The 19,375-nt window shown below is 45.2% G+C and overlaps 1 protein-coding gene across 1 annotated transcript; it reads right to left on the bottom strand.

Moving 5' to 3' along the window:
- Positions 1-2,596: 2,596 nt before the first annotated feature.
- Positions 2,597-19,311, bottom strand: LOC148334772 (zinc finger homeobox protein 3-like). The gene is made up of 11 exons (XM_088299399.1): positions 19,041-19,311; positions 14,847-16,527; positions 14,237-14,775; positions 13,931-14,144; positions 13,203-13,304; positions 12,984-13,111; positions 12,792-12,902; positions 11,172-11,334; positions 6,431-11,079; positions 5,680-6,339; positions 2,597-5,566 (listed from the first exon to the last, which is right to left on the bottom strand). The coding sequence occupies exons 2-11, from the start codon at positions 16,489-16,491 to the stop codon at positions 5,450-5,452; spliced, it is 8,328 nt and encodes a 2,775-aa protein (XP_088155525.1). The 5' UTR covers positions 16,492-16,527; positions 19,041-19,311; the 3' UTR covers positions 2,597-5,449.
- Positions 19,312-19,375: the final 64 nt, after the last annotated feature.

Below are 19,375 nucleotides of genomic sequence, written 5' to 3'. Positions count from 1 at the left end.
GGGGACGAACCTCATGAGAATGTCATCATACGGCTATGGTCACTCCTGGTCACTCTTTGGCCACCCGGCGTTGAGGGGAAAATGTTGCTACCTGTGACTTTCCTGCCATTTTTACATGGATGTGGTGTTCTTGACACTCTGCCACAATTTATTTATTTATTTAAAATGCATCTACGATTGATCTGAATGCCAATCTTGAATCTGTTTTCAGGAAAGATCGTTTGATTCTTACAATGTCACTCCAATTCAGGACTTCCACATCATAGTAAGCAAACATGACGGTGAAGTCATTGACTGTTAGCTAGCAAAAGAAAAAAAAAATCTTTGCATGAGGTAGAATTACACTTTAGTACTGGGCTATCGGGCTAAACGAATCGTTTTGGGACGGAAATCGCCAATACAGGATTTTGAGATCGTCAACACTGCGGTTTGTTAAAGGGTTCTGATCCTGCTCCAATTATGAATCAGCGGCGTCAGGTCACACTAACCAGTTCCAAACGAGTTAACAAAAATAAAATAAAAGTGTTGCGCCTACGTCAAGCTGGCACCTGTACCCCCGAAAGTATCTTGCGGAAACTTGAATGCTAGGCGCTACGATAACTTGCGCATGGCCTTTATTTGTACTTTATGTACGTAGCAGCTGTAACAAAGCACATTTGGTCTTGCCTTACTTGAAGCATTTTTAACAACTTAAAAAAGGACCGCCTCCTTCACAAAACGTCTTTCCTGTCCTCGCATTTCCACAATCATAGTTTTTATTGGTTTTAACGGCATAACGGCATTTCCGGTCATGTTTATTACAAGCTTGGCAAAATGTTGCTTTTTCCTTCGACTTGATCCTGCTTGTAGTTTGAGTGTTTGTGTATTTTGAGCCGGTTTCTGGACACGTGTGCATTTCATTTCATGAAACCTTGGCTGTGGATGGTATGATAAACAATGACTTCTCAGTTAGAGGTGGTTTTCTATTTAACGGACATTGTAATCCAGTTCGAGTTTTATTTTATGACGTGTTTTATGCTACATTCTGACCAAAGTGAATTCAATCCAAAATAAAAAAAAAAAACAGTTGCACCTGCTGTTCCACTCATTAACAGGAATCACAAAGCAGAGAGCGTTTGCAAGAGAATGTCGGATATATAAATAGTGTATTTGCGTGTGCAGGCGGGCTCTGCCTCATGATTGATTAGGATGGTGTGGCTACCATTAAAAAGTCATTTAAAAGATGGATAGGGAGCACATTTCCAAATAAAAACCACTTTATACCTGATGAAGTGCTGAACAAACTCTCCTTCCGAGACATTTACTGATGACTCTGGGTGCATGACTGAGTGCTTTGGTGTAACAACAATGGGAGATACGGCAATCAACTTGGATCGTGGTTAAAAAAAAAAAATGCTTTTTTTTTTTTTTTTTTTTTGGATCAAGGTGTAATCAATCTGCATATGTGTGTACAACCAGGCTTTCTTATGCGTTTTATAAGTTCATGAAGGCAGAGTGCGACTTCACCCTGCAGCCTTTTCCATAAAAGCAAAAAAATCGTGGCTACAACAACAAAAAAAAAAGAAAGAAGTGTGAATGTATTTCAGCTCTGTCTCTTTAATTCAAGCTCCCACCACGGCAGCATGCTTTTTGGGCTTCATGCATAAACATGAGCTGGCCTTTCAGCTCCCTCCTCACATAACCAATCTAAATCTAAATGAGCCCCCACTACAGATTCACCAGCAGGCAATGACATTACACCCCCCCTTCCCTCGCCCCGCTTCCCCCAGCGACACATATACACCAGCAGGCAATAATTTCACGCCATCCCTCAAAGCCCCCCCACCCTCCACGCACTCATACCCCTTTTTGCTGCAACCCCACCAGCTGCACGGTGCTCATTTGATTAAGAGGGGGGTGGGGGACAGGGAGAAGGAAAAATGGTGGGGGATCACTTTATCAGGATGACTTTCTAAGATGGCTATCATCAGCCGCAAAGCAATCTTAAGCCCTCTTCTGTGTTTGCGCTACCATTGTTCTCGCTGCATAGCCATTTTGCGTGTTGTACCTTTGGCACAACAGTTTTCACGACGTTTACTAGTTTTTTTGCCGCAACTCGCTTTGCCATGTCATCTGCTATTCAGACAAAAAAAAAAAAAAAACAACAAATAAAAACCAATCTCCGACTCTTGGGAATGTTTCATATGAATATCTGTGCGCCTTAAATGTGCTGTAGCGAGCAATTTTTCCTCCCATCTCTCCCAGAGTCATAAAACACATTATCATCATCAGCAGGAGCAGCAGTGTAATTCATCCAAAGTCGTTAATATTCCTCATATCATTTAGTCACAAAGGAAACTCATCTGGCTGAATGTCACAGATGTAATTAATGAAGTGACCCCAGAGGTCAGGACTCCATTCACCAAAGCGCTTCGCTTCCAACACTTTGCCGCGTTACGCACACGCCGTTGCACACCAAAAGCCTCCCAGCCATGCACAAAGCGCCACAGAAATACCACCTGGAATATGAAGATTATTTATAAATAAAAATAACGCCCCCGCATAGCACAGCATGCACAACGTGGATCATCACACCGAAAGGGATGAGACCAGAGCATGCACCAAAGCAGACTTTATTTAGCTCAGTGGAATATGGGAGCGGTAAGGTAAAGAGAAACACACCAGTCGGGGAAGAAGTGGGGGGAAGGGGATATTATAGAGACACACAAAACCACTGGAGCAAGACATAAGGACAGGTGCACATCACAGGTATCTTTTTGGTCATCACTATGGCAACAACATATTCAGGGAAAGAAAACCGAAAACCAAAAGAGTCAGTTTTACCTACAATAAGGAGTCCCTTCACAGCAGAAGACCCCAATATGTACATCTTATGGTCACCAGAAATCAGTGAAATAAAACTCAGAAAATAAGTGTAGAAAAACTTTTTTTTTTCCTTTTTTTTTTTTTGGAATGCACATTTCTGTACAGAAGAAAGCTCATTGGTATTGTCGTAAACATTGGTTAGTTTGAGAACAAAACAAGACAGCGTTGGTCAGTCCACATCCTTTGGAAAGCTGTTTTTTCGCTGGGAAAATGGAGCACAGACATCGAAGCACAGAGAGAAAGAAAAAAAAAAAACGATACCTTGAAAATTCTGGGGCTGAACTCCTTCAAATATGCTGAATTCTGTTCTCGCGTTTCACAAGTAAACTCGCCAAGCAAATTTAGCGGGTAATTGGAGGTTCCTACTTGGTTTGAACAAAAATAATTCTGCTGTTGTCCTCTCTAATTCGATTACCGTAAAAGCGACTTGATGGAATTTAGCCCCGTGTACCAATTTGTTTCCAACAGAATAACAGAAGCAGTTCATTAAAAGCATCGCAGGTATCATCATTACAGTTGGTAGTCATTAAAGCCTAGTGGTAAAGCGATCAGAGCATGCATCTTTCTACAGTAACATTAGAAACTACAGTACATTAGCAGCAAACTGGACATCCTTAAGGGCTGGAGTTTAACACTATGCTCAAAAAAATAAAATCAAAACAAAAATAAACGGCAACATTTTTCAGAAAAGTAAAACTCTTCAACCGCTATATTACAGACTGCCATGGCTCTAGTTTGGGGTTTTGGTTACAGAGTACTCCAGTGTGCTTATGAGAGGCAGAAAACAGTAGCTTAGATATAGGGACTCCTTCCTTCTTTAAAAACAGCAAAACATCGTCAAGTACACAGTAGCGCTTACTTTTGTAGGTCTTATGGTAAAGTATTTTCACGTCTTTGGATTTTTGTCTTAAAGCATTAATTATTGTTCAGCTATTATTGTTATATTATTATTATTATTATTACAGTTAGATAAGGATTGGTTGTAAATAAAAAGGAAGAAAGACATTCGAAAGAAAGAGGGGGAAGGGAGAAAAGGGCAAAAATAAATAGTGTACAAAAATAACATTGGTAACATCCATTAAGTTTTTCCTCTGCTTCGTGCAGAAGCTCCCGGTTGGTGTCTACAAACTGGAGCTGTCTCTCAAACATCCAATGGAGTCTTGAGTCAACCATACAAAAGCTAAATACTGTACATTTACCCCTCAAGCTATTAAACATTTTAGTTTCAATACGTTTTTTTTTTTGTTTGTAACAATCTATTTGAGGTGAAAAGCTCAGATCTTTGATATACACAGATGTTTTTGTTGATGTAATACATAGTCCCCAACCTAAACGGTGCCCCTTCCTCTTCCTTAAAGACAGAAAGTATCAGGTTCACATTGGAGGTGGAGTCACATTAAGCTGCTGACCTGAGCGTAGAAAGCTTCATATTCATCACACAACATCAGTAAGCCATTGGTATATTCAAAGAACAGAAAGGCAGTTAATCCTTACCTGAACATATCAAAGCCGTCACAATATTTTTTTTAGAATCATGACACTATTATACCGAAGCAAGACAGTTGATCTCAATTCATAGGATTTATATTAAGAAACTATTACTAGTCACGCACACCTTGTAAATTTGAGTTTGGTTAAAGTTATCATATACAGTATTATGGTTGAGTGCTATAAAAATAGTTTGTCGCTTTTGGGACAAACTTGCCTTTCTGCTCTGTGCTATTATCCACAATTGGAACGAAGGTGTCCAAGTACAACAGAAGACTCATCATTGGCTTGTGGTGGGCGGAGCTGCACTCTGGCACTGTATCAGTCCATTGCTTCCGTCTTTTCCGGTGCCAGGTGCAGGTCTCACCCTTCACTGTACAGACGTCAGCTCTGCAGTTTGTTACTGAAAACAAACACGATGAAACAACAGACATGTAAAATTTTGGTTACGAGCTTTGGAATCTGAGTCAGTCGTTACAAAAGCTCAATGGAAATACCACCGTCTCTATCGGGATATTACTTGGTTTCCTCCTCATCTTCCATCGTTAACTGCTTTGTTTTTTTTTCTTCTTCAAGTTTATCTTTTGGAGTGCTCTATTTACACTAAAATCTCTTTGAAAGTTCCTGTTCCAGCTTTTTGAAGACCCACAACATATGCTACACTTCTAGTCTTCAAGCACTGTCCGGTTGAACGGGGGCCCACATCGAGTCTGTTGTGGTGACCGGGAGGTAGACTGCAGGTCTAGCCAGGCAGTAAGGTCACATACTTAGAGAATGCTCTTTGGCCTATGTGGCATTGTTGTTTTTCCAAGAATGAGTTTGGTTGTAGAAAGGTGTTTGACACAACAGGAATAGGGGCAACAAGTAAAGACAGACAGCATACGAGACAGCAATACAAAAAGAGAAAAGTTGTTGCAAAGAGGGCTTGGTTTGGGTTTACTTTCAGTTGAAAACGGTTCTCTTTGGGCCACGGTGGTTCTGCATCTTTGGGGTGCTCAGGAAACAGGTTTGGCAGCAAAGTGAAGTTTTGTTTAAGTAGGTGACTGTAGGAAAATGAGTTTTAAGGGCATAGTAGAAGAACATAAAGGGGCCCTCATTAAGCCCGGTCTCTCTCCCCAGCGCCGGCTGTCAACTCTGCCTGCTCTCTTTCTGCAGAGTCGGAGCTCAGAGTTCTTGCCCTCTTCTCCTTGGCTCTGGCATTCTGGAACCAAACCTGGAAATATGTTGGAAAGTATACATCTTGGGTATCACACTCAGTTTCTTTTAAAGTCAATTTAAAGTTTTGATCAATTGCATCATGACTTTTTGTTTTGTTGTTTGTGTCACCTGCACAACACGATGGGGCAGTCCCAATTCTCGTCCTAGCGCCTCACACTCATGTCGATTTGGTGTACGGTGGCTCTTGTAAAAGTCTCTAAGCTGGAGTACTTGGAAGTGGCTCATCTGTGTCCTTTGCCGTTGCTGCTGATGGTGGTGTGGCTGCTGAGTCTCACCCCAGTCTGAACTTTGACCTCCTGATCCCTCAGGGCTCGGAGACCCTTGGTCAGTCATACTTGAGCCCTCTTCACATTGGAACTCATTGTCATCTTCCTCAAAGTCATCGTACTCCCCTGGGTTGTTAAGCTCGTTACTTGAAGACAGAAACGTAACAGGTGGCTTCACTGTTTGCTCTTTGTTACTGATGGCAATACCAGTGTTTGGGATGAAGTTATAGGAGATAGATGGGCCTGGTTTGTCCATGACAGAAGACATAGCCATCCCATTGGTATCGCTAGAACCATTATTCATTGATAAGTTGTAGCCAGCTCGTTCAGCCTCTGCCCAGTGGCGCGATCTCATGTGGGCATCCAGAGCACTCTTCACCTTAAAGAGAGCCCTGCAAAATGGACAACGGAGGTGGTTCAAGCCCATGCTGAAACTAGATCCTGGCCCCATTGACCTGAACTGCCCTTTTCTTTCTCTTGCCCGTGTGTTTTGAAACCAGACCTGTGTAATGAAAGAACAGTATGCTTAAGATTTTTCTTTGAAGCACAACAAAACAATGTATTTTCATTGTGATAAAATGTTTTAATGGTACCTGAACCACTCTTCTTGTGAGGCCCACATCCTGTGCAATGCCCTCTAGTACTCCTCTGGTGGGGTTGGAGTCCAAGCTGTAACGCTGATACAACACTTCAAGCTGTTCTGGGGTGATGGTTGTTCTCTGACGCTTATCCCTTCTCTGCTCTTCCTCAGCCTCTCTGCTATACCTTTGAACATCAAAACTGCCCTCTGACATTAGCTTTGAGTTCTGCTTCAAGGAACTCTGAGACAGGTCAGCGAGTGAGTTCTTAACTTGTGTGCTATTTAAGTGTGAAATCATGGGACTTGTGACATTTGGGTGCAACTGTGTCATCGCGCCTGAAAGCATTTGGCTGGCCATAAGTGAGTGGTTGGAGTGTAGCATCATATACGGCAATGTTCTATCTGTGAAGCCAGAATGAAGGAGTTGGACCTGGGACTGAGCTGCGAGGAGATGCCTTGTCTGATGTTCCTGCCACATTTGGAATGACGGCAGGGACATTGGACATAGATTACACTGAAACGGGTTGGGGATTGGGAGTTGGTTTAGGGATTGGCTCTCAGTAGATGGACGGGAGGAGACGTCAGGCTGCCGAGTGTGGGTTTTTTCAGACTTAGAAGACGAAGGTAGGCTTGGTGATGGAGCTGCAGATTTTTCGACAGCTTTATTTGGGGACGAACTCTCTATACGATCCTGGCTCGCATCAGATGTTGATGGGCTGTTCTGTTCTGTACTTTGCGAGGGATCGGAAGAGGGAGGTTGAGGTCTTTCCTCTGAGCTTTCTTGCAGAGGTTGGACCTGATTCTCAGTTTTGGACACATTTTCCATTGCCTGCACTATCTCTTCGCTGTCAGCGTTAAGCTCTGTAATTTCTTTTTTAATGGTTCTGCTCGTCTGAGGAGAGACAGTTGTATTTTCTTGTTTCTTCACAGTAGGTGTTAATTCCTCATAACCCATCGGATGCTCACTTTCTGAGTAAAGACTAGAAGAATCAATGACAGGAGAGTCTGGATGGGAATAATACTCATAGGTGAGATCCATGGAATTTTCATTGTGAGAGTCACTTTGCCCTTCATCCCCATTGCTGTTATCCTCGGTATCATCACTTTTGTAGTATCTGTCTCTCTTCCTAAGAATGTCAAGCTGGCTCGTCCCCTCTAATCCATCATCTGTCCCTCTGTCCTGGCTCTTGCGGGCCCTTTGCCTCGCATTTTGGAACCATACCACAATGACTCTGTTTGGGAGAGACAACAGTGCAGACAGCCTGTCATATTCCTCCTCTCTAGGATAGGGCGTTGCTTCAAACACCCCCTGCAGCATATCCAGCTGTTTCTCTGTAAAGCGGGTTCGAGATGAGCGTCTCCCCCTGTACGAATTACCTCTTTGGATGTCAGTCACCTGGGTTTGATGGGACACTTCGGTTAGAGCTGGAGACGGTGACGAAGGAGATGGTTTCAGAGATGGATTCTGTATGACTTCCTCTCTGAACTCCTCAAGGGCTGTGGTTGGTGGGTTATTAAAATTGTATGGTGAGTCCTTATCGCGTTGGCGCTCTTTAAAGAGGGTGTTGCGAAACCAGTGCTTGATGACTTTGTGAGGTAGACCAGACAGACCAGATATCTTGTTTAGCTCCTCATCACTCGGGAGGCTGTTGATATCAAAGTGTTTTCTCAGAATATTCAGCTGGTCCTCAGAGATTCGAGTACGGGTTCTCTTGCCCTGCTGTTGCTCCAGTAATGATGGGCTTACTTGGGGCTGCTGCCCCGTTGAAATTGAGCTAGTCTGAACTGGTTGACTTAGCAATGAAGAATTAACTGGAGATTGGCCGAGCAACGCCGGGCTCAGTTGAGATGGTTGTGAAATCATTACTGGACTAATAGGTGCCTGTTGCCCAAGCAGTTGAGACTGGTAGAGTTTTACCAATTCTGGGTTCACACTCGAGTCTAACCACGCTTGGGGCTGGAGACCCACAGACTGCATCACAACTGGAGGAATGAGCGGTAGCTCCATCGGAAAAGGAATTGGGGGTAGAGGAAGCTTGGGTAAATTCAATGGAGGAATAGGAAGCTGAGACCGAGGAAGTATAGGTATTTTCTGTAAGGGAATAGGCATGGCGTTAGATGTCGATGTGTTTTGCGAATTAACAGTAGATGTGCTCGTAAGGGGCGCCTCTTGAGGTTGAGAAGAAGAAAGAGGAGGAGCGGATCCAGAGGCAAATGGTAGGTCTTCGTCAGGAGCGCAGTTTTTCTCTTCATGATCAGAAAATGAGGATAGAGGTGATGTTTTAACTTGAGACTTATCTACTTCAGATACTAGTTCTGATTCTGAGGCTGTAGCTGGAATTGAAACTGGTGTACTCTTAGGTGAATCCTCTGCAGGTATTTTATCTCCCAAGGGGTACAACTGATCATATTGTAGTCTGTATTCTCTGGAAAACCTCTCTAGCGCAGCACTGGGAAGCACTTGTCTGTGGATGTATTCCTGATGACTTTTTAAAATCATGGCATCTGAAAAAAACTTTCCACAATCTTGACACTTTTGTCCTCTTCCACAACATCCTTTCGCTTTGTTTGCCAATTCACCTGCGTCATCATGTTTGCCCTGATTATGTTCCCCTGGGAAACTTTGTATGTCTTCAACTTCACTTTTGACGTCCTTATTGCAGCTTTGCAGCGTTCCATCATCTGCTCCAATTGACCCTTTTGGTTCCCCCGAATACAATTCCATCTTGTGAATATTAGAGCACTCGTTTCTCATATTTATCATTTGGGTTGCAATCTGCTGCTGATGCCTATGTCTACTTTGTATGTACTGTAATGCCAACTCATAGCCATAACTCTGCAGTAAGGTCCTAAGAGCTTCCCCGTTTACAGCAGCATATGGCACTCTTGGGGGAGGGCACTGTAATTTTGGGACGTTAATTGTTGATGAATCATTTTCCTGTGTTTGACTCTCACTTTCAACAATAGGAGCAGGCATTTCTTCCTTTTTGTCAACAAGACTTCTGAGGCATTCTTTTTCTTTTACGCTGCTGGAGGATCCGCTGTTGTATTCAACTCTGGTGTCAAAAGCAATAATATCTTTTGTTTGGATATCATCTGAGGATGAAAATTGATTCTGAGTATGTGTTTCGTCTGTTTGAGGGTTTTTCTCTTTTTGAGCCTCTCCCTTAATCTGTTCACTCAGTGTAGACTTGGCTGCCTCAGATTGAGTATGTTCCAAGCTCTTTATTGCCAACTCGGTCTTAAATTTCATGTCTCCGGGAAAGTAAAAGGGCAAAAGAAGTTGCTGCTGCAGAGACAGCAAGTTTTCTGGTGCCAAAGAGAAGTGTTGAAAGAGACTCTCTGGTCCTATAGGAAGATGCTGCATGACTTGGGCCTGGAGCAAGGCTTGGTGTTGTAACTGGGCTTGGGCCTGTGCTTGAGCCAACTGCTGCTGTTGCATTAATAGTAGCTGGTTTCTTGATGCTATCAGTTCTGCCACTCTCTTTTTAGCCTGTTGACCTTCAGTTGATACAGTCGATTGGACTTCAGCTACTAATCCTGAAGAAGAACTATCCACATCTGGCTTCTTAGTGAAAGGCAAACCCTTAGAGGTATCCTTACCAGTTACAGCAGACAGAGTTGCTGTAGTAGTGGCAGATAGTGGCGTAGCTACACTAGACACTGGTGTTTGTGTGCCTGGATTCTGTGCTGCACGAGCTCTTGTTTGGTGAAGAACTGAGCGTAGATGTATGTCCAATGTGGAGCTCTGGCTATAGCCCACACCACATAGTTTGCATCGGTAGGGTCGAGGATCTTGGCCACGGGGAGCCTCTGGGACAGAGACACCCGTGCTTGATTCCTGTAGGGCTCGCCTGGCCCGGTGGAGATGGGACACTGAATTGTAGTGAACCAGAAGAATTGTCTTCTGGGTAAAAGATTCAGAACATATGGTACACTTGTACGGCCTTGATGGATCCAAATACCGGTCCATTGTTGGGTTAGAGCTCTTTTTGATAAGAGAGATGGAACTAGGTTCTGATTGGTTGTCATCATTTAGCACTTTTTCCGGCTCAGTTAATTCTTCATCACCTTCACCAGTTCCAGTGGCCAGGTCTTTGTCTTTAGTTCTCCATTCCTCTTTTTGTTCCTTTCCTTCAGTGTTGTCTTCTCCCTGCATTTCTTCTTCCTCCATCTCTTCCTCCTCACCTTCATCAGCTTCTTGCCCAGCTTGGGGTGACAAACTTAGATCTTGTTTAGCTGAGCTCTGACTCTGTTCTATGCATTGTGCCATATGAGGCAGTGAGGCCATATTCTGTGTGTTGTCCGGCTGCGAGTGTGTATTCTGCATGTGTCTTTGCAGTGCCTCCTGACTGCGACACTGTCTGGAGCAGAGGGGGCATTCGGTCGCCGCCCTCATGGCATGGTACTGCCAGTGAAGCTGGAGCTTCTCCTGAGTGGGGAACGCCAGGCTGCACCTGCTGCAACGAAACCGGTAACCATGGCGATCAGAAAGAGGAGGGGGGTCAGCAGTTGGGGAGGAGGGAGGTGTGTGAGTCAGGGATTGAGGAGCCAGTTTTCCATTGGAAGGGTGAGTGGCGTTGTCTTCTAGGGGTGGGGTGAGTAGAGCTGTGACATCTTTGGGTGCGGCTACATTTCCCTCAGTGTTCTCCCCTGAAATGCCTGCCAAAGACACAATGATTATGCTTGTCATTTTTTTTTACTTTACAGAAAACAGTGCAAATATTAAACCGTGTTACACTTATTAAACCTACTTTTGTTTTTCCCCGAATCATCTGATATAAGGGAATCTGTTGCATGAGAAAGACCTGTCTGGCTAATTTTCACGTTTTGACTTTTCGTCGCGTCATCCATGCACAGGTCAGATAGTATTTCATTTTCCAGCAGAGACTGGACTTGTTCCAAGGATGGTGTGACCTGAAAGACAGAAAATGTGCCTCATGTTTTGCTCTTAGAATATTCTCTTGTAGGAGATAACATTTTCTTTAGCTAACGTTATGAATAAAACATGTGTAATTGTACAGCTTAATAGAAGACAAATTGCAAGACGTATAAACACAAGGAGGCTACACTCTCTTTCCTAATATCATAAAACATTCAAGAGTGAATCTTTAAGTGTATTGTTTTATCTTTTACTTGTCTGCATGGTGGTATACGCAGCAAGGCGTGTCAACTTGGTAATAAGAGTACATGGTTGAGATATGTGACTCTGCCCTTCAGCGCCAATGACGCCCTTCTACATGCCCCGGGGGTTTCATAAAACTTTACTGAGCTGAATAATGAATTTTATTTCAAATCATTCTTCATATAGAAAACCTCCATCTCCACAGCTTCAAGAGCCAATGCGCCATCTATGCGAAGCAGCACGCTATCCTAAGGAAAGGGTGCAAGGCTAAAGATGAGATTTACATGACAAGAGTCTTCTCCACGTAACGGCTTCATAAGAAGAGAGACGAGACCACCGCATACACACACTGCAGAGAAAACTGAAGGTCAGGCTTAATCTAGAGAGCGTAATTGGAAAGCAAGGTACATAATGGCCATCATCACCTCAAGTCTGAATTAATGAACCTCAATTACTATCAGAGTGAGTGAGGGAGGTGTACGAGCAGGATGGAGGATGGTGGTAGGTGTGGATGTGTTTTGCAAGCGCTAAGGGGTGAAGAATATGAAAAAGAGAGGCCAGGGAGAGGGAGGGAGAATCTAAGGGGCAGTGAAAAAAAAACTGCCTCGGCAAAAGCCGGTGCGGGAGGGGTAACGCGTCAGAAAATGAGAGACAGAAAGGGAGGAGCAGGGACAGAGATTGCAGAATACGAATGATAGGAGTAGCCGTGTGGGCTGGTGGGGGGTTAGGGTACAGAAGAGGGGAGAAAGGGTGAACAGCAGTACGTGAAGTGGAGGCAAAGAGAGCAGGAGACAAAGGCCACTTAGCATACGGGGCCAGGAAGATGGAGGATGGTGATGTGGATAGATGACCGGTCTTTGTTAGCCGGAGAGTCACAGAAAAAGCCGCCCCCACACCAACCTTTTTTTTTTGTATTTTTTTAGCTTGACTGCACTTCTGGTAATAGAGGGCTACTTTAAGATGCATTAAAGAAACACTGACTTTCTCCCTCAATCCTGCAGTCAAACACTACTTCAAGAAAAGACACACATGTATACGCACGCAGATTGCCCGCATCAAACGCTCATCGTGGGGAGCTCCTTAAGCATGCATTAAAAATCCACTGCCTTCCTCTTCTGGTTTCTTCTTAATGAAATTGTCTCCCTACATAACACTCTTCCCCATCCCCCATCTCTTTGCCTGCTCTTTTTTTTTTATGCTAACCCCAACAAACGCAAATACAACAAATGCACACTTTGCATCCACTTACCGTGCTGATGAGCTTATCGACACAGTCCTGCGCCACACTATGCACATGCGTGAGATGCGGTCGAAGGTGTGCGTAGGAGATTTTAGCTTGGCACAAAGGGCACAGGACAGTCTGAGAAGGATAGAATGGTAAGAATGTCAAAGTGAGGAAAAAGGTTTAGTTTATGGTCTCTTGTGGGTGTCAACGGCTTACCTGCTGGTTCTCGCTTGGCTGGTGTGTTCGGGGTCTTTTGGTTGTGCTGCAGTTTTCCATTTCCCCACATCCAGACGCTTGACGCTTGAATGACTGCACCTTGTCTACCTCCTCCGCCACTTCTTCCTCTTCAGAAACATCAGAAGTTGTCAATATTTTTCAACATGGCTATTAGTCAGTAATGCAATTAAATGCATGAATTTGCATAGGCAGCCGTACCGCTCTCTTTATCACTCTGCTTAACCCCCAAGTTGTCTTTGGTTTTGTCCAAAGCACCGGTGGTGACCTCGCCAGAATTTTCCACATCCTCAATAAGTTCTCCTGAGAGATGACAATATAATACAACAATTATCATGCTATACAGATTTGGGGATTCATTCTCAGGCTAATTATATATGATTAGATTTTCGAGCTAGCCCCTTATTAAAAACATTGTCTTGGAAGGACCGTTTCATTCTTCTCACCCTATTGATCATGTATTGATTCACCATTAGATTTTCTTCAAAGGTAGAGAAGAGCTAGTTAATATTTGTAACGTATCAATTTGCCTTGATAAATCTTCATTCAGACAAATTATAGAACATAATGTATTCCAAAGGTGTTTGATTCAAGTACAGACTCTAAGAGACTGCTACACAAAATAAGTAACCATCAGCCAACGATTTATTCTGCAGATTTCACACTCATTACTGACCTCAGCCTCCCCCATCTTTTTTTCAGAGGCTTTGTATTGGTTCATTGATTAGCAGGTGCTAGTTAGCTGTCGACAGGGGCAATCGGGTATATAACAAGGATGTGTATCGACTGATCAATTTACTCGATCAATAGCTCAGCAACAGCCATTACTCATGTTCTCACTTTTCATCTTAATCCACTGGCCTCGTTTCTTTTATCAGTGAGCAGATGCAGCTCCACGTCAAGTACACTTCCACTGTTCATATTCTCACCTGTGACCCCATCGGGGCTTTTTCGGATGGTAAAAATTGCTGCCAGTTCCTCTCCGCCCATTGGCTGCAGCTGTAGCAGCCCCTCCCTCTGCTGATGGGTCGGAGTTTGACTGTGTTTTAAAACTTGAAGCTTGGAGGAAGAGGAATGGTTGCATAGGAGACAATGGAATAGACATGAACCACCATCGACCTCACCGTCATACTGCTGCAGGAACTGGAAGGAGAAGAAAACCACATAGCTAGTCAGAGAGTGTTAGTGTCAAACGCTGTCGCTTCAAGAAAGAGATTCTCAGAGTCAGTGCTTACTCTGTAAACCCGAATGCTGGACTCATGGTTGGAACTCTGGGAGTGTCCTTGTAGCTTCTCCAAACTGCTTGTCGCATACTCACACAAGTTGCACCTCAGTTGGATAGGGTTGCCCTTGGCTATTAAGGCAGCACCTTCCTGACCCCGGTCGCCCCCTTCTTGAACATGAGCCGCAAGCTGGTAGCGGGTTCTGTGCCTGTCAGTCTGGCAGTGCAAGGAGAAGTTAGCCCTCAGCGGGGTGGTGTAGCCGCACAGTCTGCAGTGGCAGCCACCGGCAACCAGTGAGCACCATTCGGACTGGGGCAGGGAGCGAGGGGCGTTCAGGTGCTGCTCCACAGACTCTAAGCTATCAGAAGAAAAGCAGGAGCAGATGAGGCATTGGAAGACACCCTGGGAGAGAGGTTCGGTGGGAGACAAAGACAAGACTGGTGGGGGTGAGGGTGAAGGTGACGGAGAAGGAGTTAGTGTGGAGCCAAGGGTGACAGGCTGTTCAGTGACTTGTTGCGTCGTCAGTCTCATGTTCAAGGATAGCTCCCCACCTGGCATACAGAAAGGACTGTGAGCGTTTCACTCATTTGCTAAACCACCAGCTGGAGGTTTAAGGTCTTACCTGTGCTCTGTAGATGTTTCAGATGGGGAGCAAGGCTCCTGCAGTGGGATAGGTAGTAACCCCTCTGCAGCCTCAGCATGTTATGCGTGTGTTTCTCACTGGTGGTGTGTATGCGCAGGTTGCGGGCGATGCTCGTTTCGTAGTCGCAGACGTCACACCGCCACCGTTTGCCATGCGAAGGAGAGTGTGCGGGTGGCGTGAGCTTGGCAGGCTGGGCGGTAGAGGTGGGAAGCGGAAGCGGGTGCTTGTATGCCTGTTCCTCCATCATGGCCCCGTTAGAAGAGCTGCTCGTGTTGTTGCTAACATGCAAAGTTTGCATCTGGCCATTGGCGTGTCCCCCGTTTTGCACGTTATTAAGGTGTTTATCTGACTGCATGTGTATGCTGAGGTTGCCTTTCGACGAGGTAGCGTAGTCACAAACCTCGCAGCGGTAAGGCTTGTAGCCACAGGCATAGGTTTCGCCCCGGGCCAAGCGGGGATGGGGTTTCCCTGAACTGCAGTAGCCACACACACCACGCGTCGAACTGCCACAAACGCACTTGCCACCGGAGGCGCCGCACACACACTGGCTGCCCGTCTCGGGATGTTTCTCTTTCATGTGGAGTTGTAGTGTATGCTGAGACTTGTAGTGCCAGTTGCACTTGGGGCATTTCAGCGTCTTGCAGGAATTGCGCGAGTGCATTACAGTCATGTGACTGGTCAGTGAATTTGGGGAGAGCTCTTGGGTGAGGTTTTTGGGGACAGCTTCTTTCTGTTCTCCTTCGTTGTCTCGCTCGTCATCCACGTCCGTCTCAAGCTGGCTGTCATTTGGTTCTGGAGCTTTGGCACCATCTCCATTTGAAATGGAAGAGTGAGGAACCCCTGCCGGCCCGTCGTTCTCAGCAGGCGAGCTGGCCCCCTCCACATCTGCCAATGGGAAAGCCAGAGTCGACTGCTGGGATTTAAAGCTCTGAGGAAACCCAGAAATCCAGCCCTGATCTCCTGGTATGTCTTTTGCCTCTGTGTCGCTCAGCAGGGCAGAAGAGTAGGATGGACAAGTGAAGTGCTTTGGAGAGGTGGAAAGAAAAGGGGAGGTCGGGGGAGTCTGGGAGGACTTTGGAGATTCGGCTGTTTTGCTGTCGAGCGTGCCACTGGCCTTTGCCGTGCTGGAAGAAGCGCTTTGCTGGCTCTGTTGAGGTAATAAAGAACATTTGGATTTAGTTTGGCTTTGGTTTGAGATGACCTCCTCCTTTTCTCTTCTGCTGTTGCTGAGGGCATTTGGGAGAACCCCTGTTGCCGACTTCACTCCCACGCTAGCGTGCCCATCCCCGTTTTGCCCTGACAGATATTCCTCCTGGAAAATCACCTTCATCCACCGCTTTTGACACGCTCCATCCTCTTGGCGTGTGTGATGGCATGCATCCTTCTGCCCCCCTACCTGGGTCTCTCCTTCAGCCCGGGACCCCTTGGCACCCGTCTCACCCTGCTTATCCCGCCGGTTCGAGGGCTCTTTGGCAGGGACCCCGGCTGAGGTACGAGACGCCGACCCCTGCTCAGGAATGAACACCGGGGTCAGGAGAGGGCGAGATAAAGCCTGGGGACCGAGGTCCGCATCTCTGTCCTCTCCTCCCCCTCCATCCCCTCCCCCTCCCTCACCAATGTCCATGTCGGAGGCTACAGCTGCCGTGCATCACCACCCCACCTGCACATGAGAGGAAGACAGAGACACAAGAGGGAGAAAGTAGAGAAAATGAAACAAATGAGTCATGTAAATCATATTGCATAACAGTGGAGGCCATTGATTAAAAGGCCTCGGATAGCATCTGTTCAATAGAGCTTTCAGGGTGTGCAACACACAGGCCGGTTACTCAGGGGTTAGCGTTAGCCCTTAATGGGAAAATCAATAGCGTAAGCGCCAAACTAGGTGGAGGAATGCGGGTAAGGGCTACACAGGAGGTCTATAATATTCCTCGGGGGATCGGATTAAATAAAGAACTGAACGCTTTGGAGCTAAAGGGCTTCGGCTAAATTGCCACACGGAGATAAAAAGTGGATAAAAGCACCGCTTTAAAACCATTGTATCATCCTGCATCTTTGGCCTCACACATTTGAAGGTGGGGAGCGGGAGCGCTAATTAGCTAAACAAACATAAGAGGGAGCACTGGAGACGAAACCCAGCACATTTGTGCTCGGATTAATTTGAGAATACAACAAACGCGCATGTACTGGAGCATTATAGTGCATGGCAACATTGATTTGCATGTTTGCCATGCACACCACCAGTATAGCGGAATGATAGGAAATAAAATAACATTTTAAAAATATATATAATTGACAACAGTCTCTTTTTCCAAGATGATGAGGTTTTATGTTTAAGGCTGCACAGTGACTCAAAAATAAAGAGAAAAGAGGATTCAGCAAAACAATAATATTGAACATAACATACGTATAAAAAAAAGAAGCGAGTCTCTCCTCTGAATGCTCAAAGAGATAAATGCATCCGTCTCTCGCTGCCCCACAGTTTAATTACTGACTTTTATTAGAAACCAAGGAGCAACCCTAATTCACCTTCCACCTTCTGGCCCCCAACAAACCAACCCCCCCCCCTTCTGCAACACCCAGAGTCGGTGTCCCTCATCACCGCCCCCTACCCTCTCTGTCGCTCTGCAGCTTCAAGATATATGGCCCACATCCACACTCTGATAGCGCTTTAATGCACTGTGTTTGTGTCACAGGCCATAGACCCCTGCCCACTGCAGTGGTCTTCAAGTTTTCTGCGGGATCCTGCCATGGGGTCTTTTAAGGCCCGCCGGCTACCCGCAACAGCTGAGAATAGACTCTAATCTGATAAAGATTTTCATTTACACTGCGGTCGATAGCCTCGGACCATCAGAGATGCAACTATTTATACGAGCATTCCTGGCCAGCTATTGATCACAAATACGGGAAACCGGCATTTAACGTGTGTGAGTGTGTGCGTGTAGAATGCTAGTGTGTGTGTGTGTGTGTGTGCATCTTGCTTCAGATGTCAAACTCAGATTTACGAACACCTAAAATGCCCCATTATTGTTCATGCTATTTGTGGATTTAAAAACACAATTGTGTCCAAGGATTTAAAAAAAAAAAAAAGTGCTCTGCATGTGTGTGTACAAACTAATCAAAGCATCTGAAATTTATCATTGCATTCATTTTCTGAGATGATTTCATGTGCTTTTTTTTTAAGGATTGTGTATTCATATGGTGCCCAGCCATAAACGTGCAGTGTGTGTGTCGTGCGTACGTACATCTGCAAGGTGTACAAAGTAATCAAACTGAAATAAATTTAAAATGACATTATCCAACATTACATTCAATTTCTGTGATGACAGGCTGTTTTTTTTTTTTTCAACGTGATTGTGTCTTCATATATAAAAGACATGCAAGTGTGTGTGTAACAACACTAGTGTGTAACCACACACCCTGTCGCTTGTACCAAAAAAAAATCTAATTCTAATTTAAGGACCTCAAAGTCACCATGACATTCCGTTTGTTATACCAGGCTACGTTTACAAAGTTTAAAACCCAATTATGGAAACAGAACAGACCAAAACGTGCAATATGTATGTGTGTGTAAACAAACTGATCCGATTCAAATTTACAAGAACCTGAAATTCGCCATTACACTGCGATTGTGGGATGACAGTATATAATTTGAATTTTCAAAACCTAATTGGGCAGACATAAAAGTACATCGCGTGTTCGTGTAGGTGTGTATTGTGAGCGTGTATGAGCCAAGAAAGAAAAAACAGGACCGTTTTCCTCGACATTCTTGTGACTGAATTTTGGACTTTACTTCCACAGTGGACATTACAATTAGATTTGATTTTCGACAACATTTATATAATCTAGCCTCGGTGGAGTAAGTGAAGCTTTGCAGGTGTGGAAAAAAAAAAAACAACACACGCACGAGAACAAAATGCGAGTTTTGCGTCGGACAACACAGCTCCGGGCAGACACGATGGTGTTGGTAGCGAGCTTTACTACAAGAGTTCTCTCCCCGTGCGTGTGAGCGTGTGTGTTGACAAGCGGCACACCACACTCGCCAGACCACTCTTGTGGCTTTTGTTTACACCACTAACACACACATAACAGGTGACTCGGTACACCAGCTAAAGCAACTAAAGCTTTCTTCCGTGCGCATTTGGTGCCCTGCCCTTAAACAAACTGAATACTTACATCTCGGCAGCGGCTCCGGCACCAGGCTCCGCGGGCTTGAGGCTGTCGTCGTTGGAGTAGTCCGCAAAAAACAAGCACGCATTCCCTTTTGTTTGTTGTTGTTGTTGTTGTTGTTGTTGTTTTTTTGCACGATCCTGTGCAGGCGGAGGAGAGAGGAAGGAAGGAAGGATGGATGAGGGGGAGAGAGCAGGCGAGTGCAGCCGCCTTTCCAAGTTGTTTAGCAAACAGTGTAATTAAAGCTACATGCGGGCAAGGCAAGGCTGGAGTAAACACACAAGACGGGGTGCAGGCTGGGTGGGCGTGTGGGGTCGGGTGGGGGGGCCAGGACGGAGGGG

Source organism: Idiotropiscis lumnitzeri, chromosome 6 (assembly GCF_059441095.1).
Source record: "Idiotropiscis lumnitzeri isolate Australia: NSW breed Sydney's pygmy pipehorse chromosome 6, RoL_Ilum_1.0, whole genome shotgun sequence".
In the NCBI taxonomy this organism is placed as follows: domain Eukaryota; kingdom Metazoa; phylum Chordata; class Actinopteri; order Syngnathiformes; family Syngnathidae; genus Idiotropiscis; species Idiotropiscis lumnitzeri.
The sequence above is the reverse complement of the archived record's forward strand: the minus strand, read 5'-3'. Positions and strand labels throughout refer to the sequence as shown.